Raw genomic sequence first — 27,460 nt, forward strand, 5'->3', positions numbered from 1 at the left:
TTTTCTCATATGCTTTCAGTATAAGGGATAGTGGCTCCTCCTTATAACTGCTTATCCTGTATTCTTCAGAGTCTTCTTTACTACTTACTAGCCAATCCCTCATTAATCTCCTGATATAGTTAATAACTCTTATATACTGAACTTTCCTTTTTCAAATTATTGTGTTGTTTCTGACTCCTGACTGGAAGCTGACCAATAACATCTCTAACTCTAGTTTGTATTTTCAATCTAAATGGGTTAACATTTTATAAAACACTTCTCACATCAATTTAGGTGAACACATAGTTTTCTTGTTTATTCTGTCCATTAGGTGAATTGAATGAGTCAGTTATTATTATTATCATTTGTAGTAAGCCCTACACCCAATGTGGGGCTTGAACTCATGACCCCAAGATCAAGAGTCACATGCTTTACCAACTGAGCCAGCCAGGCAACCCTGAATGAATCAATTTTTATTTATTTTTTTAAAGAAATTTTTTGTTCATTTATTTTTGAGAGAGAGAGAGAGAGAGAGAAAGAGAGAGAGAGAATGAGTGGGAGAGGGGAAGAGAAAGAGGGAGACACAGAATCCAAAGCAGGCTCCAGGCTGTGAGTTGTGAGCACAGAGTCCAACGTGGGGTCTGAACTCACAGAACTGCAAGATCCCAATGAGCTGAAGTATGATGCTTAACCAACTGAGCCACCCAGGAGCCCATGAATGGATCAACTTTTAAACATTAACCATCCATATGTTTCTGGAATAAACAGATAATAGCCTTCCTTTACTGTAATGTATTATTATTAATTTAATACAATACTGGTCAATTTGATATTATTTTAAGATTTTTGCACCTGATAAATTATGTAAATGATACTACCATATAATTTCCTTTTATTTTGCTTTTAGTTAGTTTGACCTATGCATTTACCAATTCTTTCTTTACCATTGCTTTTTGAATCTCCTACTCAATCTGTATAGATTCAACTTCCTCCTTAACAACACACGTTCTTTAATGTGTGTGTGTGAGAGAGATGTCTTGAGAATAATAATTTTTAGTCTTTGTCTGAAAATGTGAATTTTGTCCTCACTTTTGAATGATGATTTTGGCTGAGTATAAAATTCTAGGCTGAAAAGCTATTTCCTCTCAATTTTTTTTTTTTTTTTGGTAGATTTCATTGCTTTCTGGACTCTTATTCCTGATAAGATGCTTTTTTCAGTCTAAATATAGTTCCCATATAAATAATCTGTCTTTTCTTGTTTCCTTTAAGATTTCCTCATTGTTTGATTTTCTGTAGTTTTGTGTCTGGGTGATTTTTTATTAAAAATTTTTTTTGCTCAAGGTTGGGTCCACCTTTTGTGCTCAAAGACACATTTTTTCCTTCGATTCCAGTCAATTCTCCCGGAAGTCCTATTATGTTTTTTACATTCTATTTCTCCAAGTTTTTATTTTTTTTTTATTTTTTAAATTTTTTTAAATGTTTATTTATTTTTGAGACACAGAGAGACAGAGCATGAACGGGGGAGGGCCAGAGAGAGAGGGAGACACAGAATCTGAAGCAGGCCCCAGGTTCTGAGCTGCCAGCACAGAGCCTGACGCGGGGTTCGAGCTCACGGACTGTGAGATCATGACCTGAGCCGAAGTCGGACGCTTAACTGACTGAGCCACCCAGGCGCCCCTTCTCCAAGTTTTTAAAATGCCGCTTTCATATTTGCATCCACCTAACTCTATATGCTTCATTCTCAGGATTTTCCTTAAATATAACACCCAGGTCCATCATTTTCTCTCCCGCCGTTTGACCTGCTGCAGGAACACATTTCAGGTAGGTCAGTTAGGGGGATGGAGCACCTGAGAAACTGGCCTAGGAAATTGATCTTTACTGGGAGGTTGGTACCACTCACCGGGAGCAGGCGGGCGCATATTTAGAGTCTTTGGATAGTCCTTTGCTGGTCAAGTGAGGTTCGGGGAACAGCAGCATCAGTGTTGTCTGGGGGCTGGTTGGAAACGCAGACTCTGAGACCCTGCCACAGACCTACTCAATCAGGATCTGCATTTTCAGTAAGCTCTCCAGGTGCCTCATCAAAGTTTGGGAAGCACCGCCATTTGTGAGTTTTTATCATTGATCTGAGATGAGATTAAGTGAAAAATGGAGAGTGAACATTTAGAAATTTTTTTTTTATCTTTTGCCAAAGTAATGTTGTGACTCTTCAACCTAATAATAAATACTTTGGACTTAAAGTTTTAGGTCTCTTTTGTTTTTTTTTTTTTTTTTCCTTTCATTTTTCTAATAATCTATTTTATTGAATTCACCTCAGTTTAAGCAGCTTGTTTGGCAGGTGGTGTCCTTATCAGCACTTGAGATTCGGAAAGCATCACCGCCAACTGGGAGAGCTGCTGGGTTTTTGGCTCTTTCTAGCCATCACTGTATGGTTGCAGTCTTGTAGCCCGTAGCTACAAAAAAAGAAACTTATATGCTGTGCCTGCCTTGTAGGCAATTTCCTACCAATTACTAAACTTTCTGACAACCACACTGATTTTTAATTTTAATTGCTGTATTTTTTTTTCCTGAAAGCTCTCTTAAGTTCTTTTTAAAAACAGTGAATCATTTTCTTTTCCTGTTGTGTTCTTTTTATTATTATTTTTTTGTTTATTTACTTTTTGAGAGAGAGAGAGAGAGAGAGAGAGGCAGAGTGAGAGTGGGCTAGGCGCAGAGAGAAAGGGAGACACAGAATCTGAAGCAAGCTCCAGGCTCTGAGCTGTCAGCACAGAGCCCGACATGGGGCTCGAACCCGTTAACCATGAGATCATGACCTGAGCTGAAGTCAGACACTTAACTGACTGAGCCACCCAGGCACCCCTGTGTTCTATTCTTTAAACATATGATTTTTTTTTTGTTAACGTTTATTTATTTTTTTGGGACAGAGAGAGACAGAGCATGAACGGGGGAGGGGCAGAGAGAGAGGGAGACACAGAATCGGAAACAGGCTCCAGTCTCTGAGCCATCAGCCCAGAGCCCGACGCGGGGCTCAAACTCACGGACTGCGAGATCGTGACCTGGCTGAAGTCGGACGCTTAACCGACTGCGCCACCCAGGCGCCCCGTAAACATATGATTTTTTAAAGTCATATGAGTCTTGGGGCACAGGGGTGACTTGGTTAAGCATCCAACTCTTCATTTGGGCTCAGATCATGATCTCATGGTTTGTGTGTTCAAGCCTGATCCACGTTGGGCCATGCTGCCAGCCCGGAGCCTGCTTGGAATTCTTTCACCCTTTCTGCCACTCCCCCACTCACACACTCTCTCTCAAAATAAATAAATAAACAAACAAACAAACAAACAAACAAACTTAAAAAAAAAAAAAGAAAGCCATACAAGGGGCTTTGGGCTCTGTGCTGACAGCTCGGAGCCTGGAGCCTGCTTCAAATTTTGTGTCTCCCTCTCTCTCTGCCCCTCCTCTGCTTGTGCTCTCTCTCCAAAATAAATAAATAAATAAATAAACATTTAAAAAAAAAGCCATATGAGTCTTTTAAGTTGTCCTACTTTTATATTTTGTTTTGGAGTGCCACGTTTCCTGTGTATGGTACACAATGTTCTTCTCTCCTTCATTTCCTTCGTTGCTTATGCAGTTTAATCCGAGGGCATCTTCAGCAAGTAATATTCTCCTGTGGAATTCCTACGCTCCTGGACTGTGGATGTTTCTCTAGAGCATAGCTTTGTACTTGATATTCTGCTGGGCCCCCAAAATGTAAGTACTAAACTGTTTTTTTCTGTTAATTACTTGGGGGGATTCCCTCTCTTACGGTAGGGTAAATTGAGACTCCCTAGTCACGTTTGGCACACTCACGTCTTGGGGTTTTCATTTGCTTGGGGAGATTTTTTTTTGGCCTCCACCCAGAGCTTGGGCAGAGAGCAAGCTTCCTTGCCACTTCCGTGGGAGATCTGGTGGAACTGTTCAGTCCCCACACATAGCTGTGCACACCTTTAAGAATTCCAGCTTTATGTAAATATTTCACTCCTCACATAGGCCCAAGGTGCTGTCTCTTGTCCTTGCATGAGGATTAAAATGACAGTCCCTTCCCCTAGGACCACATCCAAGTGTAAACCCCTCCGGCTATAGTGTCATGAGCAGTAGTCCACTGTTACAACTTTGAACACTTTCTGTATTTCCAGCGCTTAAAAAAAAAAAAATTATTCACAATATTTATGTAATGGGAGAAGATTCTATGCGTGCTTACTGCTCCATGTTGATGGAACTGGAAACTTTAACCTTTATCTCTATTTATGGCTTAAAAGGTTTGGCCTCCTAATTTTAGGCAAGAGTGAGCTGAGCAGGCTCACGATGCCCTCCATTGCCTGTGAAACCCCACATGTTGAAATGCCCCCACCCTTGGAATGTGTTTTGGGTGGATATCAGGAAGGGTAACAGTAGGGCCGTGCTGTCCCCTCATATTGCCTTTATTCCTCTTCCTTACTCCTTATAATATCATATAGGCATCTCACTCTTCTGACCCAAGAGTCCCAGGTGCTGAGGATGGAGACCCCTTTCCATGGCACCTTCTTTACCAGGACACCACCCCTGCTCTAAGTCTCTCTCTCTCTTTGAGACATCTGGTGTAGGGGGAGGCTCAAGAGTTGTTTGAGGGCAGAAATTCACAAATACAGTAAAACCTTGGATTGCAAATAATTTGCTCTGTGAGTGTTCCCCAAGACAAACATTTCTAATAAAATTTAACTTGATAAATGAGCAATGTCTTGCAATACAAGTAGAATGTCACATTATCACAACTGAGCCAATGGTTCTTCTCTCTCTCTGCGGGACTGTGGGTGATCTTCTCCCATGGTCGGAAGCTAGGTCTCAGACCATAGTGTTTGGCAGAAATCAGTGATTTTTTAGAACGTTGGAAGGTGCCCACACCTGGCGATAGTGTATTATTTGTCACTTCAAAGCACCTATGGATAGTCCTTTGCTTTTCCATACAAGAGTAAGCTTAGGAATGCTTTGCTTCATTCTAGGTCAGGCTGCCTGCAGATATAGACTCTTTCCTCTGCTGCCTTATTGCCAGTTACATTAAATATGGTATATGACAAGAGTTTATTAATGCTGTACTGTAGTTAACATCCATGCGAGCATATACAATGGCTCCCATGCAGAAAAAGTTTGAAAAGAAAGGTGGTAAGAAGAAGGAGATGATAATGGTGGAAGTTGAGAAGGAAATCGTGGAGAAGGTCAAATGAGGTATGCGAGTGGCCAAAACTTCAAGATTTTATAAGAAGTCTGTGTCTTGTCTCGTCTGCAGAGGAGGAGGAAAAAAAGGCAGAGGAATCCCTCACCTCAAATGAGATTAGGGAGATGTGTAAAATATGGGAGGCAGTGCAAAATTTTACAGAAAAGCACCACCCAAATAAGGCTGTAGCTGTGTGAACGATGAATCTGTTTGACAACAATGGGATGTCACATTTCAGCGAAATCCTCAAAAGGAGGCAAAAGCAAGTGTCCTTGGATAGGTTCCTTATTAAAGTTGCATGAAAAGAAAAAGATTCCATGGAGCCACTAGATAGCAGTGATTCTGTTACTGATAGTGAAAGTCATCCTACACAGTAACCCTCCTCTAGTCTCCCTCACACCAGCCATGAAGGTTTTCAAAGTAAGTACAGGTTAATTTGTTTTTCTTTATATTTTGTATTTTCTTTATTATTTTGTATTCTATTCCAGTACTGTAATCATTTTTATATGAATATGTTTGGGTTAGGGAACGAATCATCTGAGTTTCCATTATTTCTTATGGGGAAATTCGCTTGGATATACAAGTGCTTTGGATTACAAGCATATTTCCAGAACAAATTATGTTCGCAAACCAAGGTTTTACTGTCTTCACTTAACCAAGGCTGTGTTTGTGTTCTTGTGGCTCTTGTGGTAGTTTCTTTGAGGAAAAGACAACCCAACTGTTGGGGAGTAAGATCTAGGATTTTATCTAAGGTGTACGATATGTGAACAGAGGAGCATACTGCTCATGACGATATCTAGGCTTAGTTGTTATCATAGTTGGAAGCCTGAGAGAAACAACAAAATGAACCAGCGAAAAGTTCGGTTTGGCTGTGTAAAGCAAAGCTATCAACAGGCCTGCTTACCACTTGACCTCAATTTCTATGTCCCACCATAGCAATTCCGTATACCAGAAACGAGGTCACATTAACTCTTCCAAGTTCCAACAGAGAAGAACCAATATGGAAGTCTGCCTGTGCACGCCCGGCCTTCATCATTCTGTCCTCCCCACAGAGTGCTACACACACACACATCATCGCCATCTGATGCCATCAGAAGGAACATTAGTTGCTAGGTTTTCCTCATCCCCCAAACATTATAAACTCAAAACACTGTAAAATGTCCAAGATCAGGGATTTTGGAAGGAAGAAAGTTTTCCTAAGTTCCACTCCGTCCCTGCAGTTACTCTAGAAGAGTAACCAACATGGACACAATTTACGCACAGCTGCAAGAACTTGAAAGTGAATGAACTTGGGCTTTTGAAAAGTTAACCTCCACAAGCCCATTTCTCTCATGTCCTTTTATCTCTGTGCCTCTCTGCATCCAACAATTGTCCCATTTAGTATAGTCAGTACAGTTCCTTTTCAAAGGAAGTGAAGTAAAGATATTTTAACTCCTTGCAGGCCAGGCTTATTAAAAACAGCAACAATAGCTAAAATCAGTTTTAAAAGGGAGTGAAGTAAAGATTTTTTAACTCCTTGCAGGCCAGGCTTATTAAAAACAGCAACAGTAGCTAAAATCAATTTAAAAAAACTGAGCCAGTCCGGGAAGGGCAACTTGCTTTCTACTTCTGTCCTTTATTCTTTCACTCTTAGAAGTGAGAATAGCAGGCTACACATTTCTAAACCTCATGGTTATCAGTAACTTAAATAATTCAAAAATGCTACAGAAGTAAACTTCACTGTAATGCATAGCAGGTCTCTTTCCCCTCCAACCCCCCTCTACATTACATCCTAAGTTAGAATGTCAGCCTCATTTTTCATTTCATTCAAAGTGACAGAAGGAAAAAAAAAGATACTTTAAGGCCTAATCAGGTACTGTACCGGTGTTCCCAGGGATGGAAAAAACCCTCAAATTACTTCAGTGGGTTTGTCAGCTCTATTGTTAGCATAGTCAAGTGGCCCTGCAGAAAGGAGACAGGAGAACTAAGAGAAAATAGTAGAATTTTAATCTGCTTTTTAAAGGCTCTTGGTCAGAAGTATAGCAATTCAGATACCCCTGTTTGAAAGCAGCAGGACAGATTTGTTAGAAGACAAAAGCTCCAATTAGTATTTTCCACACCCTTTCACAATTTTCTCTACCGCTTTTGGCTCTGAAACCCTTTATGCCAGGGCCTTTGTGCTGGCAAGAGGCGGGTGGAAGGGCATCCCGGGCCGGGGGCGGGGAGAGCCCGCAGCTTGAAAAGATGGCCCGCGGGCCCGGGTGCCCGCCGCACTCCCCCGCGGAAGTCAAGTAGCCCCGGAGGGAAGGCGAGCCCGCGGCTGGACGCCCCGGGCCGGCGGGAGGAGGCCTACCTGCGTTGACCGAGAGTCGGGCTTGGCGAATGACCACCTGCGGGGCAATTGGCGTTCCCGGCTGCAACTTGTGGAGCCTTTTGGCGACCTGCAGGAGCTTGCCCGACACGTCGAGCCCGTACAGGAACCGGTCGCTTAAGAACACAATGGCAGCAGCCGTGGCGCAGTCGCGGGCGAGGATGGAGGCTTTCAAGGACGCCTGGAGGGACATCCACGGGACGTCATGAACCAGACAGAAGCCGCGCCCGGCGCAAAAAGAAGGCAGCCGTGACACCAAGCTTAATCTCTAGGTGTTTTTGTTGAAACAAGAGCAACAAAACCCAGAACTAGGGGGAGAAACATACTTTCTTGGGCGGCCGAACTAAAAGAAAAAAAATAAATTTTTTTTGGAAATGGAATAATGGAAAAAAGGAAAAATCCAATTCAACTGGGACAGAAAATATTTCTTTCATTTCCCCCACTACGGTTCTAAAATTATACAAGTGCTAAATGCATATTTCCTGTTATTAGAAAATTCAAACACAAGGTAAAAATGAAAAGTGCCCCTTAGTTAGTCGACTCTTTACATTAGTTTTTACCCTCCTTGCCCCCAAGCTCATTCTCATTCTTCCTCATAATGGTGTCAGAGCGATCCTTCTAGAAACTTCTACCCTTTTATGTGTGTTTAGGCATTAATTGATTCCTTGTCTTGCCTTGCTTTCTCCCCCCCCCCCCTTCTCTTCTCCCTCCTTTTCTCTCTCATAAATGAGATTACACTACACATATTGTTATGCTAGCTGGTTCTTTAAGTCATGGTAACATCTAGAAGAGGGTTCCACATCAATTCACCACACTCTGCTTCATTTAATGCCTACATTGTAATTAAGAGGAAATACAAAATTTTAGGTAACATTTTAAACATTTGATTTATATGTAGTTAACGAATACAACAAGAAAAAGAAGAAAACAGGCAGGAAATGAAAGTGTAACATAAAGAATGAGATAAATGAGGCAGAATTGTGGGAAACATCATCTTTTGGTCTTGTGAGGTGTTACATTAAAGACACTCAAAGCCTTGTAGCTACTAGCATAAATGAGTTTCCCACCCAGCAGTACTTTCTCCGTTTACTAAACTAAATCAAGCTGTGTTCTCTGAGCATGTGAACTCACATATAAAGCCCTGAAAGCCTTGCTTATTTTCCTAGCACGATGTTCCTACATGAAGCACTGCTACATAATCTGAAGTACTGACATTTCTTGGATAAAAACTAGGTACAGTGCAAAGTGCATGCCATGTACTAATTCACTCACTCTTTACAACAATCCTAACAGGCAGGAAACCTGAGACTCACAGGGGTTAAGTAACATGCCCAAGGTCGCATGACCTCTGACTAAGAGGGAGGATTTGAACACAGGAAGTCCAGGTCCAAATCCCACGTTGCACCGACTTTATTTTAAGAAAACAGGAGTTGGACATCAATTATCTGATACTTGCAGTGATGCCATAAATACCAAATTTGTAATCAGTGTTGTTAGAGTTGCTGGTCTGAAGCATGATTTACTTTAACAAATTTAAATTTTTAAAAAATGTTTATTTATTCTTTAGGGAGAGAGAGACAGAGTGTAAGTGGGGGAGGGGCAGAGAGAGAGGGAGACACAGAATCCAAAGCAGGCTCCAGGCTCTGAGCTGTCAGCACAGAGCCTGACGCAGGCTCGAACTCACCAGCCATGGGATCATGACCTGAGCCGATACCGACTGAGCCACCCAGGCACCCCTACTTTAACAAATTTAAGGTAAGAGAGGATACATTCAAACTGGGAGAGAATAATCTCTGCTTTTCAAAATCTGCTTGGAACAGTGCTTTTAGAGTTGTAATTTGATACTTGTGTATCTGTGAGTAACACTGTTCTAAACTTTTATATCTGGCCCATTCCAGAATTCTATCTATGGTGCTTACTCATGTGATTTGGCTTTCGGCATATATGTTTTGGTGTGCTTATCTATAGCATATAGAAAATAACATTTGTATTTATAGGTATTCATCCATCAGGTAAAGCCTACCAATAACCAGTACAATAAGCCCTCTATTTTCATACTGATGCTCTCAACTCATTAAAGCTTTTAAGCTATCGCTGTGTTTATGAAGTCTGGAAAGTGATAATTTGCATTTATATTTATCCTTTTGTTAAAATTGATCACTGCTCTCATTGTGGTATTGATGCCATATTTTAGGGGGGACGATGTCTTCTTTTGATGTTTTTTTTTTCCACGTGAAGGGAGCTTACTTACTGTAGCACACCTGGCCTCTTTCTTTACCCACTCTGCCCCAGGGGAGGTGGAATGACTAATCTGGTAAATTTGGGAAGAAGAAACTGGGCATGTCTGGCTTACCTCCTCTCTCTCTCTCTCTCTCTCTCTTTTGTTTCCTTGGGAACAGGTGTCTAAGGGAAACAGGATTCTCTGCTCTTTCATATCATAAGTCTAATCTAGAAAGCCACCCTTTATGTGGTGTTCTGCTTGCCTCAGTAATTTCTGTGATTGAATGAGGATGTCTACATAATTTAGGGGTTCAGCTAGCAGACCCCTTGTACTCTAATATGAAGCTATATCTTTCTTTCTTTTTTTTTTTAAGTTTATTTGTTTATTTTGAGAGAGACAGCCCGAGTCGGGGAGGGGCAGAGAGATGGGGTGGGGGGGGGGTGAGTGAGAAAGAGAAAGAGAGAGAGAGAGAGAGAGAGAGAGGAAGAGAGAGAATCCCAAGCAGGCTCTGTGCTGGCAGCATATGGGGCTCAAACTCACAAAACCATGAGATGGTGACCTGAGCCGAAACCAAGAGTCAGAGGCTTAACTGACTGAGCCACCCAGGTGCCCCTGAGGCTATGTCTTTCAATTTAGTCTTTATCAGAATTAAAAGTAATGTTTAACCTGATTCTGCCTACCTTTTTTTTTTTTTCTCTCAGCTTGCTCAGAATCCAGGAGGGAAGGAATCCTGGATCCTCTCAAAGATCCCAACATTAATTATTGCCTGATATATCATAACCCTTTCTGAGGAAAACTGCTTTGCCCAGGGTCCCTGCCTTTGAAATAGCTATGCATTTTGCTACTTGCCCTTGACTCCATTTCCCCACCCACGCACCAGCTCAAAGTTAACCCAAGAGTACCCGGCCCCACGACTCTGTGGCCTGGCTTGAAAAAATGAACTTTCAAATCTGAACTAAGAAATACAGAAGGGTAGAAAGAAGCAGAAAATAGAATATAGCTAAGTCATATTTATGGGCAATGGCAGAGTGAAGATTGAAGAATGATGGCTCTGAATCCAAATTTACCTTTTCATGAGGGCCATTTTTAGAGTTACAGGCCTCCTTTATTGTTCCATTATGTTTTCATAATAATGTACACCCCATTTTGTGAATATGTTTGAGCGAACCTCTGTTCTTTCCAACCAAAAAAAAAACAAACAAACAAGCAAAAAAAAACCCAAACTAAAACTGCAATGCTCAAAACTTCTATTGAGAATTGTCAAGTAAATCATCAATCTGAAAAACACAAATCTTGAAGCAAGAACAAGTCAGCCATTTGACATGCAGAAACCGTAAATCAAATGGAAAGGAAAATTTATGGTGTTATGTATGCCTTACTCTGTTCAGTAAGGCCTGTCCCTGATCAAGAGTCCTTCCTATGCCAGGTGTACGTGATACAGTCCGTGAGTTTGCAACCTCAGCTGTTCTCTGCACAAATGGCAGCCTGTTCCACTTCCAGGCTTCCTTACAGGTCTGCTTGGAAAGTGCAGCACTCTTCCTGCAACCCTGCTCATAACTATGTATCCTGCAGGGTACTCAGCAAGCCACAGTGGGTTCCCTCTCTTCGAGGTTGCACTTCGGTGTATGTTCAATGTTTAGTTCTGTTCTCCCTTCTCGTAGGTGCCCCACTTCAGCGTTAGGGTGATTGTTTACCTACATGGGATGCAATGTTTAGTGACAGGCTATTTTCCAAGGGTGATTCTCTTACCTCTCTGATAAAAATGGTTTCCATCATTGTAGCACCATCCAGTTTATGAAAAACATTCATGTGCATTAGCCCAGTTAAACTTAGAGTAACTATAAAATCTAAGTAAGGTAAGGAAACTGAAGTTGAGAGGTTAAGTGACTTTCCAAATTTATAAAGTCAGAGGGTCAGGGTCAGGCAAGAACCCAAATCTGCATCTTTAAAAATATTTTTTTTTATTGTGGTAAACAATATGTAACATGAAATTTACCATCTTCATCATTTTTAAGTGTACAGTTCATTAGTGTTAATCCACATTGTTGTGGAATAGATCTCCAGAACTTTTCCATCTTGTGAATATGAAAGTCTATACTGATTAAACATCTCCTCTTCCCTGTCACAACCCAGTCCCTATAACCACCATTTTACTTTTTTTTTTTTTTAAGTTTATTCACTTTTGAGAGAGAGAGGCAGGCAGAGGAGGGGCAGAGAAAGGGGGACAGATGATCTGAATCAAGGTCCATGCTGACAGCAGGGAGCCTGATACGGGGCTCAAACTCACGAACCTGTCAGATCATGACCTGAACCAAAGTCAGAAGTTCAACTGACTGAGCCACCCAGGTTCCCCTTACTTTCTATATCTATGAATTTGATTATTCTAGGTACTTCAAATAATTGGAATCATACAGTATTTGTCCTTTTGTGGCTGGCTGGCTTCATTTAGCATAATGTCCTCAAGGTTCATCCATGTTATAGTATGTGACAAGATTTCCTTCCTTTTAAGGCAGAATTTTTCCACTGTATATATGTACCAGACCTTGTTTATCCATTCATCTGTTGATGGACATTTGGGTTGCTTCAAACTGTTGGCTATTGTGAACAGTGCTGCTAATGACATGGGCATACAAATATCTCTTCAAAACCATGCTTTCAATTATTGTGGCTATATATCCAGGAGTGGGATTTATGGGTCATATGGTAACTCTATTTTTAATTTTTTGAGAAAGCTCCAGGCTGGGTTTCCTTAGAGATTCCACCATCTTACAATCCCACCAACAGTGAACAGAGTTCCAATTTCTCCATATCCTTGGCCAACACTTGAGGAACTCAAATGTCTAAAAGGTCAGTTTTTCTTCTGCTTTCTCCTTATAGTCTGATCAGGGTGATTTTGCTCAGTGCTTGATCTGGGCATAGGATACTGGGTCTTTGGAGCTAGGTCTACACTCATCACTCACTGAACCCAAAGAGTAGCTCTAAGGAAACCATATCCTTTATTATGATGAGAAAATTCTAAGGGGGGGGGAGGGACAAAAAAAACCCCACAACAATTGAAAAGAGTGTTTTTGTTATGTATTTAAAAAAAGAAAGAAAAGAAACTTTATGGGAGATGGCCTTCACTGTCACTGTTTTGAAATTCTCTAGTTAAAGTTGGTGCCATGAGAGCAAACGATGATTTGGTGATTAGCTAGAAATTATTCCAGCTGGACCTTCTTCACACTGAGCTGCAAAGACACTTTGCAATTCCAGCAGTAACTTCTGTGAGGTGGTCTTCCTGTGTTGGAAAGATGGAGTTTCTAGGAGTCTGGGTAGGTCAAGGTGGCCAGAGTTCACAGAGAAAGGAGCACAAAGCAAGAGGTCCAGAGATCTGAAAAGGTCCTTCAAGTTTTCAGGACACCTCATTCATGGAAAGGCACCACACCAAGCTGGAGAAAGAACTACCTAAAAGGACTAGAGGAAACAGTCCCCAGGCTTCATGTAGGTCTTATATTTCCACCAATCAGAAATGAAAACCTTGTTGTCCACAGGGCATGGAGTATTCAGAAGGGCATCACTTCAATAGTGAGTTAAAATTAGAGTAAAGTGGCTCTTGGTCTACTCTGAAAGTTTAGAAGCAAGCTTGAAAAAGAGCAATTTCCTAACTTGACTGAGTCCCAAAACAAACCTCGAAAATATATTTACAGGCTGGACGCCTGGGTGGCTCAGCGGGTCAAGTGTCCGACTCTTGATTTTGGCTCAGGTCATGATCTCAGGGTTCCTGAGTTTGAGCCCCACATCAGGCTCTGCACTGACCACATGGAGCCTGCTTAGAATTCTCTCTCCCCCCCCTCTCTGTCCCTCCCCTGATTGTGCGTGTGCTCTCTCTCTCTCTCTTTCCCTCCCTGTCAAAGCAAATAAATAAAACTTAAAAAATTAAGAAAAAAAGTGTTTATGGACTTGCAAAATACCCACCATCCAATGTGGTAAAATTTACAATGTCTGGCATCCAGCCAAAAATTGCCAGGCATGAAAAAAAAGCCCAAACTGCAAAGAAAAATAAATCAATAGAAACCGACCTCAAAATGACAGTTATTATAACTGTATTTCGTAAGTTTCAGAAGGTAGAGTAAAAATTAGGTAGAGTTAAAAATATACAAGGGAGATGTGAAAGTTGATCCAAATCAAACTTCTAGAGATTAAAAAATATATAATGTCTGAAATGAAACCACAGATATCTGAATTTGTTTCTTAGCTGGCATTTATTTGTCAATGGCAAATTACTTAACCTCTCGGAGTCTCAAAGACTTCATCTGTGATATGTGGATAATGTTTATTTTCAGTGCTGTATCAGGATTAGAGGAAATGTGAGTCAAATGCTCAGCACAGGGCCTGGCACATGGTGGGTGCTTAATAAATGACAGGGAATACTGTGTGTGTGTGGGGGGGGGGGGGGATAGGAAAAAGAAGTCAGTTCATGCACTCCTTTTCTCCTTACGGCAAAATAACAAGAAAAGACAGGCTCTGAAAATAACCGTCAGCAGAACTTTCAATAGAGTGAAAAGGAAATAATCGATCATGTGTATAACATCTATAAGGCTCATCTCAGAATACAACTAAGCCTCTAATTTCTTTTAATCTCTTTCTTCTCTTCGCCAACTCTAAGGAGTGATGTTGCTAGAAACTGAGAAAAAAAAAGGAAAATGAGCAGGCTTTATGGCAGTTGGTGAAGGAAAGTGGGTTCCTGAAAGGGAGCCTTTGCAGCACGTGCGAGTTGCTTTTGGCTGTCGCCAATGGAGGAATCCCTCCCCAAGCACCTGTAAACTGATGCTGCAAACACCCCATTCTGCATCCCGCATGAACACGCCATATATTTGAGCAGAGAACATTGCCTAATCTATTTTTCCCCCTTCTACTCTTAATAGATTGGAGCACAAAAGCCTGAGAGAGGGTGACCTGCCAGACAAAGGCCCTTTGAGTTCCTTGGAAAAGTAGACTTGGAGGAGGATGGAAGGAATCCAAGTGGCCCTATTATTTCCACTTGCACTAATTAGACATTTTTCTGTCAGCTATTGAGCACTGCTGAGAGGCCAAACTCACTGAATTCATTTCTAAAGTGTTTACAGAAGTTTGCATCTGTTTGTGTCTCTTCAGGAGGAAAATAAGCACTTCAATAGCATTGTGGAAAATCTAAACGAAGCATCCTATTCTGGAGGACCTGGCATCCTCACAGCTGCATAATTTAACTCCGTTTGGGGCTGAGCTTCTCGCATCTCTCTCCAAAACCTAACGATGCAAAATGCAGAGAAGTCAACTCAGGAGAATCTTTTCTTTCTTGCCATTGTCTTTTCTCTCCCTCTTTTGAAACCTCGGCATGCTGTGCACTACATACAGATTTAGGTGGGTATCATTCTTGTCGCCCCTCTCTCGCATTTCTACCAGCACTCTGAGAAATTAATACCCACTTTCATTTGCTGCCAAGTGAAGGGATAGTAAATTCCTCAGCGGCAACGCCGAATACATCACCATCCTGGGAATCTCCCCCAAATGTACGCCCGGGAGCACTCTGACTTCAGGAGGAGGGTAATGAAAGGAGGCCAGAGTGTGTGGCAAGGAAGGACACTAAAAGAGAAAGTTTCCCTACATGGTAAAATGTGCCTGGGTTATGCACAATTAGATTAACATGAAAGAGAGTCCCTCCCCCACCCCCACTCCCCAAAAAAGAAAGAAAAAGAAAACAACACAAAAACCCTAACCCACTGCCTACATGGGCAGTGCCTTTGAAATGCATATTGGTCTACATGGAATTTGATTCAGGGTTCTTTTGTTTGGGTTTGTAGGCCTATGACTGACCTGCCATCACAGAGCACTCAAAAATATGATCTTTTTAGACAATCTCACAGTAGCAGAATTTTAGTTATTGGAAGCAACATAGGATAACTCAAGGAAAAAAAAAAGGAACAGGAATTCTATTCCTTTATCTTTCTTCAGAGCCTGACTTAAGGGCTGTCAGATTGTTCAAATAGCCACCAACTTGTGTTTTTCTTGTTGAGTGATCATGTTTAAATAAAAATATGTGGATGTAGATAAGAGAGTGCTGGATTTCTAGAGACAGGCTTACAAATGAGTGTGTGCGTGTGTGCGTGCATGTGTGCAACAGCCCCACAGTTGTTTTTTCACATCTGTTTTCAGAATGGAAAATATGGGGTTCTAATTGAGTTTATGGCACAAAGGGAACTTCACGGCTAGAAAGCTGAGTCAGGTGGTAAAGGAATTAAACTCCACAATGAGATTTCAATACACAGATGATTGAAAAAATGCTAAAGAGCTTTTTCTAAGGGCTTTTGCTGAACAGCAGCAAGGAAAAGTGTGTGCCGTTTTCATGGTTCCTTGCATTAGTGCTAGCCCCTCCCGATGCTGAGCATCAAGTTTGGGTCCCAGCTATGGGTTCAAAGCCATGATGCGTTTGCAGCAATGACAATGGCAGCTGTTCTCTAGGGGGGCTGGGTGAGGGGACTCAGAACTGAAGCCATCTGGCATTGCAATTGGCAGGAATAGTGGAAAGGGAAATTATTGCTGCATAGCAAATTGGGAGATTGGAAAAAGGCAGGGGAAAGTGGGGGAAGATGTCCTGAGGTGAGGAATTATCAGAATAAACAAATGAAAAATGATGATGCCTGCATAGTTATACATCAATAAGGAAAGCAGAGTGAGAGTAGAACCTGTCCAATTGGACTACTCAAGGTCAACGGAGGACCAAGCATGTCATGCTCTAAATTTGTCCACCCGCTGAAAAGTGAGGAAAAGAACTGAACTTTCCTAAGGTTTATGCCCAAGGCTGGTTAACATTTCACTGATCTTCTTTCATTTTACCAGTAGAACATGCAAGTCCTTTTTGGAAAATAGTTGCATATCTTTTTCTCTATATACCTAAAGACAGCATTTTCAATCATCTCTCCCTGCTTTTCATCCTCTCTCCCTCATATCTACCATAGATGGAGTTGGCTGTCTTTTAGAAGAAAAAGAAAGCAGTTTCAAAACAGATGACCACTTGCCCAGGATCCTAGTGAATCTCATGGTCCCTGAGAACCAGGGACCTGCATGCCTTAGTCTCTTCCACGTTGTGATGGCCACTATCACTCCAGTCACCACTGGTCATTTCAAAATCCACATCGATGATTCACTTAGCACACTGATCTCTCTTGCCACAGCCTCTTTATCTCCAGTGATCTTGCTCTACACCAAGCCTTAGTCCCTATGACTATGATACTCATGACTCCCATGGTCAGTCATAGCCTAGAACTTAAAATTTTGATAACAGCCCAGTTGGAATCTCAACTTAACCATTTGATTCTCTGATCTTTATCTACTATTCTAACTGCCTTTCTCAGTAGCTCAACTCCAACAATTCTGCAACCCTTCAGGGACATCCACACAATCCATTGACCCCTACTATTGTTGTGTAACCAACCCCCTCATGTTCTCGCTTGACTCTTTAAATTCCTGTGGTGCATTGGGGCACCTGGGTGGCTCAATCATTTAAGCCACCAACTTTGGCTCAGGTCGTGATCTCACAGTTTGCGAGTTCAAGCCCTGCATCAGGCTCTGTGGTGACAGCTCAAAGCCTGGAGCCTGCTTCAGATTTTGTGTCTCCCTCTTTCTCTGCCCCTCCCCTGTTTGCACTCTCTCTCTCTCTCTCTTTAAAATAAATAATAAACATTAAAAAAATTTAAATTCCCACAGTGCATCCAAGTAATGACTTAAAAAAACCCATTCTTGATGCCTTTGTCAATTTCTACTTCTGTCACATAAATCTGGCAATTCCAACTATATTTATTGTTAAGGAAAAATGTTGGCCTCACATTAAAATCACTTAAGGGAGGGGATCCTGAGTGGCTCAGTCGGTTGAGCCTTCGACTTTGGCTCAGGTCATGATCTTGAGATTCGTGAGTTCGGTCCTCACATCAGGCTTACTGCTGTTAGTGTGGAGCCCCCTCTCTCTCTGCCCCTCTCCTCTTGCACTCTCTCTCAAAAACAAAATCTCTTAGGGGAACTTTAAAAAGTTCAGATGTCTAGATGGCACCCCAGACCAGTTAAATTGAACTCTCTGGGAATTGTACGCAGGCATTGATTTCTTTTAATATCCCCAGGTGATTCAATGTGCAGGCAGAGCTGGAATCCCTGGGGTAGCCTGTTAGCCACTTTCCTCATCCCTCAATTCCTTCTCTTGCTAAAGGTGGAATGAGTTATCTGATGGGAGGGGGCATACCTGGCTCAGACCTTTCCTCTCCCCTCTCTTTAAAATTTCCTCCCTGTTCGGGGTGCCTGGGTGGCTCAGTTGGTTGAGCGGTTGAGTGTCTGACTTCAGCTCAGGTCATGAACTCGTGGTTCGTGAGTTCAAGCCCCACATCAGGCTCTGTGCACAGAGCCTGGAGCCTCGTTCAGATTCAATGTCACCCTCTCTCTCTCTGTTCCTCCCCTACTTGTACTCTCTCTCTCTCTCTCTCTCTCTCAAAAATAAATAAAGATTAAAACAAAATTTAAGAAAAAAGGGGGAAGGCGCCTGGGTGGCTCAGTCGGTTGGGCGTCTGACTTCAGCTCAGGTCATGATCCCACAGCTTGTGAGTTCGAGCCCCGTGTTGGGCTCTGTGCTGACAGCTCAGAGCCTGGAGCCTGCTTCAGATTCTATGCCTCCCTCTCTCTGTGTCCCTCCCCTCTCTGTCTCTCTGCCTTTGTCAAAAATAAATAAAGATTAAGGGGCGCCTGGGTGGCGCAGTCGGTTAAGCGTCCGACTTCAGCCAGGTCACGATCTCGCGTTCCGTGAGTTCGAGCCCCGCGTCAGGCTCTGGGCTGATGGCTCGGAGCCTGGAGCCTGCTTCCGATTCTGTGTCTCCCTCTCTCTCTGCCCCTCCCCCGTTCATGCTCTGTCTCTCTCTGTCCCAAAAATAAATAAAAAACGTTGAAAAAAAATTAAAAAAAAAAAGATTAAAAAAAATTAAAAAAAAAAATCTCCCTGTTCTACAATAAGGGAAGGAACTTGCCAGCAACAAAATGAGTTTGGGGTAGAGAATTTACCAACTCACTTGTCTGAATACTTAAAGCTACATTCTCCTATCCATTTCAATTTTTTATTTTTAAAAAATTTTTTTTCAACATTTATTTATTTTTGGGACAGAGAGAGACTCAGAGCATGAACGGGGGAGGGGCAGAGAGAGAGGGAGACACAGAATCCGAAACAGGCTCAGGCTCTGAGCTGTCAGCCCAGAGCCCGACGCGGGGCTCGAACTCACGGACCGCGAGATCGTGACCTGGCTGAAGTCGGACGCTTAACCGACTGCGCCACCCAGGCGCCCCTCTTCTATCCATTTTAGAATAATGAAGGCTGCTCTTTTGTATCATCTTTCAGTTGGCTCTGAACACAGGAGGTGACAATGAGTTTTATTTGTTGCTACTTACAATCCCCAAATTATATCTACTTTTCTGCCTAACCTGAGCTTCTACCCAAGTAATTGCATGTGGCTGGAGAAAAACACACAACCATGACACTTTGAATTTATGACCTTAACATGAAGTTGGCCCTCAGCACAGCCTGACAGTCCAGCTACACTCACACCTTCTGCTCTCTTCTCAAGGTGCCACGCTTTCTGTGGACAACCTGGCTTCTTCTTTCACTGAGAAAAGTCAATGAGAAGAGACCTTTCTTATTGTGTTACCCAGATTTATCAACCCTCTTGCAGTGGAACCCATGTTTCTGCCTACTGTCCCTTTGCCAGGGTTAAGGCCAACCTCCCATTTATATACTCAGTTCTATCCCTCCCTCTTTGCTCTAGGACACGATTCCTGTAAACACCCTTTTTCTCTTCCACATCATTAATTTCCTCATCTCTACCGGATCATTCTCATCAGCATACAGACATAGTGTCTTCCATCTTAAAAAATTTTCCCTTAATCATATGTCTTTGTACATCTTTGTCTTAGTTCAGGCTGCTATAACATAAAATGCCATAAACTGGGTGGTATAAACCTTGTTATAAACATCAGACATTTATTTCTCACAATTCTGGGGAAGTCAAAGAGCAAGGTGCCAGCAGATTCAGTGTCTGGTAAGACCCTACTTCCTAGTTCACAGACGCCATGTTTTTCCTGTGTCTCCCTGGAGCCTCTTTCATAAGGGCATGAATCCCATTCATAAGGGCTCTGCCTTCATGGCTCAGTCACCTCTCATAGGCCTCACCTCATAAAAACTTCACCTCGAGGATTAGGAATTCAACACATGAATTTGGGGTAGGTGAGGGGATACAAGTACTCAGTCCACGTCAATCTCTCCCCAGCTCCTATGCCATGGTCTCTGTCTCTGTTTACAGTCAATCTCAAGAGTTGTCTAAACCCACTCTCTTTACTTCCTCATTTCTCATTCTTTCTTAAAGCTGTATCTTTCATCCCCAACACTCCACTGAACCCATCCTTTTCAAGGTTGCCAACAGCCTCCAAATCCAACGACCATTTATTAATCTTCATTCAAACTCCTAGAAACATTTCGTTGAGTCAATTAATCCCTCCTTTTTATTCAAGTGACTTCTGGCATTTTGTTCTCCTGGTTTTCATTCTACCTCAATTGCTTCTTTTCTTCACTCTACTTTGCTGGAGTATCCTTCTCCAGCCTCTGAATGTTGAATGCCCTAAAAGTTCTAAAGCTGCTTCTCTTCTCTAGCTGCACTCACTTAGACTCTCCCATATCTCAAATATCATTTCTGTTGGTGAATCCCAAATTTGAATACCATCCTTGGTCTCTTTCCTGAAATGCAGCCTTGTATATGAGATTGCCTAGATAACAGCCAACTTGTCAATTAGGTATATCAAACTTAACATATTTATTTTCTTTTTTAATTTTTTAATGTTTGTTTATTTATTTATTTTGAGAGAGAGAGAGAGAGAGAACAGGGGAGGAGTAGAGAGAGAGAGGGAGAGAGAGAATCCCAAGCAGGCTCCACACTCAGCACAGAGCCCAACATGGGGCTCTATTCTACAACCTTAATATCATGACCTGAGCCGAAATCAAGAGCCAGACACTTAACCAACTAGGCAACCCATGCATCCCTATTTTATTTCTTAAGTAGGCCCCACACCTAATGTGGGGCTCAAACTCATGACCCTCAGATCAACAGTTGCATGTTCTACCAACTGAGCCAGCTAGGTTCCCCTCAAACTTGACATATTTAAAACAGAGCTCTTTATTTTCTATACTTGCTTGCTTCTCTCTTGGTGTCTCTATCTCAGTAAAACAAATCATCCATTCATTTGTTTAGGACAAAATTTTAGAGCTTTGACTCCAAGTTTGTGACTCTTCTCCTTCTCTTTTCCAATATATCAGCAAATCCTATTGGCTCTACCTTTATGTACAAATGTCTACAATATTTATTATTGATACCAATGTCATGGTTACATGTAATGACAAAGAAATGTCAGAGAAGCCTGAGAAATTAGAATTCTTATTCCTTCTTTTTTAACTATGCAAATATCTCTAAAATCATAGCAAAACTATTTTCTTGGAGAGTGCTTAACCTGGAAATAAACGAAATGAAAAGAAAAATCAAAAGTCTATATTAGTTGATGTGACACTTGACTGTGGACAGAACTCAACTGATTTGGGGCCTATGAGCTTAATCTCAAAAATGAAGGGGAACTCATTATTGCAATACACTCCATTTATTGGGGAAAATTTTGCACGTGAAGCTTTATAATGTAGCAAATGATTCTTGGCATATGATTTACTGAGAATTTATTCATTCACCCAACAAAATATTTAAGATATAAGATGTATCTTATAGGCATTGGATATACAATACTAACAAAGACAGACATGGTGTTATCTGATCTTCAAACATTTTGAATATGAAATTTCCCAGCTCAATATATTGGGTGGTTTTTAGAAAATACAGAAGAGATGAATGTCAGAGTTAAAAACAAAAATTTGGGCTGCCTGGGTGGCTCAGTTGGTTAAGCGTCTGACTTCAGCTCAGGTCACGATCTCACGGTCCGGGAGTTCGAGCCCCGCGTCAGGCTCTGGGCTGATGGCTCAGAGCCTGGAGCCTGCTTCCGATTCTGTGTCTCCCTCTCTCTCTGCCCCTCCCCAGTTCATGCTCTGTCTCTCTCTGTCCCAAAAATAAATAAACGTTAAAAAAATTAAAAACAAAACAAAAATTTAATATTTAGGGATGATTGGGTGGCTCAGTCAGTTAAGCATCTGACATTAGCTCAGGTCATGATCTCAGAATTCATGAGTTCGATTCCCATGTTGGGCTCTGTGCTGACAGTTCAGGGGCTGGAGCCTGCTTTGGATTCTGTGTCTCCCTCTCTTTCTCTCTGACCCTCCCTCCCCCCTCTGTCTCTCTCTCTGTCTCTCTCTCTCTGTCTCTCTCCCTCTCTCTCAAAAATAAATAAACATTAACAAATTAAAAAAAATTAATATTTAGACCAAACATTTAGCATTATAATCTGAGTCAACACATTGAGTTCAAGTCCAAAAATAGGTCCCCAGAAGAAGAGCTATTTGATGAAGAAGATGCATTCTTCTACCTTGTCCTAACCACCTTGGCTCCTGAGGAGATGTCTCCCTTCTCAAAGAATACCAAGTCAGGTCAAAAGCAAAAGTTCTTATCTAACATGGAACTGGAAGACCTTTGTAACTGATGTTCTTTTGTTTCCTGGGAACCGTGTTCACCACATGTGGATATTACTCCTCTTAACAGCTAATGGGTTCCGTGAGTGGTAATAGCAAAGGAGTCTCTGGTTTTGCCCTTAAGGCACTCCAGGGAAGAATCCAGAATATCGGTTCATCACCGCTTATGATTCTTCTATCTCAGTGGCTGTCATCAATGGTTGCAGAGGAAGAGGCCAGCTTAACAATCAGTTTTGTAGTCTGGGGTTCTTCCACAGGTACATTATTTTCTCTCCTTTTTTTTTTTTTTTTTTTTTTTTTAATAGTGGTGGTGTGTGACTGCTGGTACTGGGAGAGGGACTCATTAAGAAGTTCAACTGTCAGATTCACTAACATACTGTTTGGAATGTTAAGTTCTTTGCATTGTTTGAAAGGTTGCCTATATACATTAATAGATAAATCTGAAAAAATTTCAGTCATTTTTGATATCTTGATAGCAAAATTCAGCTAGAGTCTTGATTACTCTATTTGATCTTAGCTTCTGTCTTTTTTTAAAAAAAATTACATTTCATTTATTTTTTTGTGGAGGTAGTATATTCACATAGTTCAAAATGCACTTGGGGATACAGTGAAAAGCCCGACACCCTGGGCCCAGGCTCCTTCCTCCCCTCTGAGAAGGTGATTGACATTATCTATTTCGTATATGTCCTTCCAGAGAATTTTTTTGAATGATAATTCAGTTTCTTAACAGCTAAGTGGTATTTTTAAAAATATAAATTAATACTAAAGGTAATACTGTAATGTCAAAAGGTTTAAAAATTCATAAATTATTTTATATTTGCTTCCTTTTTTTATGTTGTGACTTTTATTCTTGTGACTTATTCATTCCGTAACTGAAAGCCTATATCTCCCTCTCTCCTTCACCCATTTTTCCCATCCCCACACTCCTCTTCCCCTCTGGCAACCAACTGTTCTCTGTATTTATAGGTGTGATTCTGCCTTTTTTTGGTTTATTTTTTCTTAAAGATTCTACATATGAGTAAAACCATATGATATTTATCTTTCTCAGTTAGCATTACACCCTCTAGGCCCATCTAAGTTGTTGCAAATAGCACAACCTCATCCTTTTTATGGCTGAATAATATTCCATTATATATAAACATAAATAAACACATACATACACACACACACACACACACCCTGCATCTTCTTTATCCATTGGTCTATTGACAGACATTTAGGTTGCTTCCATATCTCGGCTATTGTAAATAATGCTGCAATAAACATAGGGGTGCATATATCTTTTTGAATTAGTGTTTTAATTTCTTTGGATAAATACTCAGTTGTTGAATTATTCGATCACATGGTATTTCTATTTTTAACTTTTTGAGAAACTTCCATACTGTGGTTGTACCAATTTACATTCCCACCAACAGTGTGAGAGTTCCTTTTTTCTGCATATCCTTGCCAACACTTGTTATTTCTTGTCTTTTTTATTTTAGCCATTCTGACAAATGTAAGTGGATATCTCATTATGGTTTTGGTTTGCATTTCCATGATGATTAGTGATGTTGAGAATATTTTCATGTGTCTATTGGCTGTTAGTATATCTTCTTTGGAAAAAAATGTCTATTCAGGTCCCCTGCCCATTTATTTTTCCATTTTTAATCAGACTACTTTTTCTTCTGGTGTTGCATTGTATAAGTTCTTTGTATATTTTGTATATTAACCCTTGCAAATATCTTTTCTCATTGAGTAGGTTGTCTTTATGTTTTGTTGATGGTTTCCTTTGCTGTGCAAAATCTTTTCATTTTGATGTAGTCTCAATTGTTTATGTTTGCTTTCGTTTCCCTTGAGTTTCTGTCTTGCCTCATAACTATAAAAATCTCATATCTGGCCCTAAGCCATGTCCTTTTGTCAATTAGCTTATAGCATAATAATAGCTACCATTTATTGAATGCTAGGCACCATTCTAAACATTCCACGTTATCCACTCACTTAATCCTCCAAACAATCTATGAAGTAGGTACTGTTATTACTATCATTGTAGATGCTGTTTACACAGGTTGCCCATGATAACAAAGCTAATAAGGGGCAGCTCTTGGATTCAAACCCACGCAGTCTAGCTACCAAGTCAGCTTCCTTAGCCCCTACCTATACTGTCTTAATTTTATCAAGATTGTCGTTGTCATTGTTACCAAAAACATATGCTAGAGGAGTAGCAGTGTATAGCACAAAAAGAACTGTTTGGACCTCATTTTCCTTAGGGCTTTCTACTGGTTCTTAAACTATTAATTATCAGTGAAAGGATTAAGAGCTTACTTGTCCTGTTGTAATTTTAACAGCTATGCATACTTAGAGAAACAAATGGACTCACCTGTCACTTTAGAGTCCTATAGTCCAAGGGAATCACATTCACATAAGCACAGCAGAAATAAATGTCCAATCAGTATGGGTTAGCCTTGCTTTAATAAAACCTCATTAAGGAAAAAAATCTCAGATTACTATACTAGGAAATGTCAACCTAAGGAATGGTTATGCATTACACGAGGTAGTCTTCATGAATCACTATAATATTCTTAAATAATGAATGTCTATAATCTATTTAAAATATGATTCAATTACAGAAAGTGTTATTAATGACAAATAAGATACTTAAAAAGGGGAGTAAAATAGTGGTACTTCAACCAGGTTGTACATTAGAATCAATAGTGATGTTTTATTAATACAAGTTCTTGGGTCTCAATAGAGATCTAAATCAGGATCTCCAGGTTAGAGGTGCCTGGGTGGCTCAGTTGGTTAAGCGTCTGACTTCAGCTCAACTCATGATCTCACGGTTTGTGAGTTTGAGCCCTGCATTGGGCTCTGCGCTCACAGCTCAGAGCCTGGAGTCTGCTTTGGATTCTCTCTCTCTCTCTCTCTCTCTCTCTCTCTCTCTCTGCCCCTCCCCTGCTCAGGCTCCATCTCTCTCTCTCAAAAATAAATAAACATTAAAAAAAATAAAGAATCTCCTGGTATATTTTAAAGAAGCTGCCCTTCTTTCCATCCCCCAACCCAAACTCACCCAGATAATCTTGATTCAGTCAGCTCATTAAACAATGTTTGTAATCTCTGGCATAAGTCATTAAAGTCTTAAACGGGTATAAGTAAGGTGCATTTTAAGCATATTAGGCAAAGATATGTCCTTATACAAAGAGTGAAGGGAAGCTGTCCACAGTCTTATGCTCAAAGTAATAAAATGAGAGAGCTATTGAGAAAGAATGTTAAGAGTCTGACCTCTAAGCAAGCCCTTTTAAGGTTCTACCTGACAATGATTCCCGAAAGCCCAGAAATTTCTAATTGTTATACAGTGCCAGTGGGAATAATTTACGCCTACTATGATGTTTTCAATGTCCATGAAAGAAACATATTTTGCTTCTAGTCTTTAATGGTGAATAAATATACAAAGTTCCATGACTGAGTTGGTAATACTTCCAAAATGTGACAGATTGTATATATATAGAGAAAAAGGAGCCAACTTGTTGAGGCTATTCTCATGACGAAGCTAGTCATAGCAGTTGCTACAGGAAGACACTGCAGGACAGTGCAAAAAAAAGGGGGCTTTGATTGTACTGAGGCACTACCCCTTTGGGGTAAACTTTTTTTAACTTTTTAGTTTCAACTTCTTATATATTAAGATAATAATACTGTACAGATTACTGAGAAAATTAAAGAGAACGTATGTAAAATGCTCCATAATAGATGCTCAGTAAATAGGAACTCATTATTTTGAGAGTGGATTGGGAGTAGATCTGTGGAATCACTGTCTCAGTTCTCCCATCCAAGTACTAACCAGCCCTGACACTGCTTAGCTTCCGAGATCAGATGAGATCAGGCACGTTCAGGGTGGTATGGCCGTACACAGTCTCTCTGTTCTCAAAACAGAGAGACAATTCAAAAAGACTCCTCTGAAGTTTACCAGTAAGAAAGAAATTAAGCTTTACTGACATTTTAAAAAGTAGATGGACACCAGCTCCTTACTTTGCCTGTGTGTCAGATGGCCACTTAGTACAGATGTTACCTGAGGAAGCCCTCATCTTGGAGGGGCCAACAATGAGAACTCTGAACTCAATTTTCAGTTGCTTGTATTGCAGTTTCTACATATCTGGTTAAGTAGATTGACAGATGATAGTATTATAAATCATGGCTGATTTGAAATAACTCATAATAAGAGGGAGAAAGACTATAAACATCTCAAGGCAAAGTTCTTTAAAGAATTGTCAACTTTACAGGGTTTAGATTTTTTATAAACAGACAAGTTCTCCAAAATTTCCTTTCCTGTGATAAGTGGCTGACAACAGTATGCTATCCAAAAGGTATTTTGAAAATGTTTTCAGATCATGAGGGCTGGAAATGTTTTCATCATTGTCATCTTCATACTAAATAAAGCATCACGTAAAGATAACTCACACAAATGGGAAATTTTTAACCTGTTTAAAAAGCTTCTGCATGAAGAGCTTTTACATCCTTTGTGAAAAAAAATAGTATCTTCTGATTAACTTGCAAAATGTGGAAATTTGCAGCTGAATTTCAGCACATGATGTTTCAGGATTCATGGATGGATTGAAATATGGGTAGTATGGATTAGCTGACTTCTTTTATTTGGATCTGCTTATGTTGGAAGCATAAGGTTTTCCAACTATGACAGCCATTAAAAAAACTAAGTGTTAAAAAAACCCTATCCTACCCATATCTTCAAGGCACAGTGCTAAGATGTTAAACATAACATCTAATTAAACATATTCGATTATAATTTTAAATTGAACAAGAAGTTCTCATGCCAATAATGTAATTTAAAAAATTATTCTAAAGTGGTCATTTAATCTTTGTGTTGTTCTTAAGTTTCCATTCTATAAAAATATATATACATATGCATAGTATGTGCATATAACTTATTAAATGAAAAACTAAACGGGGACGCCTGGGTGGCTCAGTTGGTTAAGAGTCTGACTTCGGCTCAGGTCATGATCTCACGGTTTGTGGGTTCCAGCCCCGCGTCGGCCTCTGTGC

At 40.7% G+C, this 27,460-nt stretch overlaps 1 protein-coding gene across 5 annotated transcripts in view; it reads right to left on the minus strand.

The window, feature by feature from the left end:
• Window positions 1-27,460, minus strand: part of ALPK1 (alpha kinase 1) — a 133,904-nt gene that overhangs the window by 22,933 nt on the left and 83,511 nt on the right. For all 5 annotated transcript variants that reach the window (XM_040475837.1, XM_040475827.1, XM_040475808.1 and 2 more), the window contains one exon: window positions 7,536-7,734. In XM_040475837.1, coding sequence (XP_040331771.1) covers window positions 7,536-7,734 — 199 coding nt within the window. The remainder of the gene's footprint in view (window positions 1-7,535; window positions 7,735-27,460) is intronic.

The sequence above is a fragment of the Herpailurus yagouaroundi genome, unplaced genomic scaffold (assembly GCF_014898765.1).
Source record: "Herpailurus yagouaroundi ecotype Mexico unplaced genomic scaffold, PumYag 28, whole genome shotgun sequence".
Lineage (NCBI taxonomy): Eukaryota > Metazoa > Chordata > Mammalia > Carnivora > Felidae > Herpailurus > Herpailurus yagouaroundi.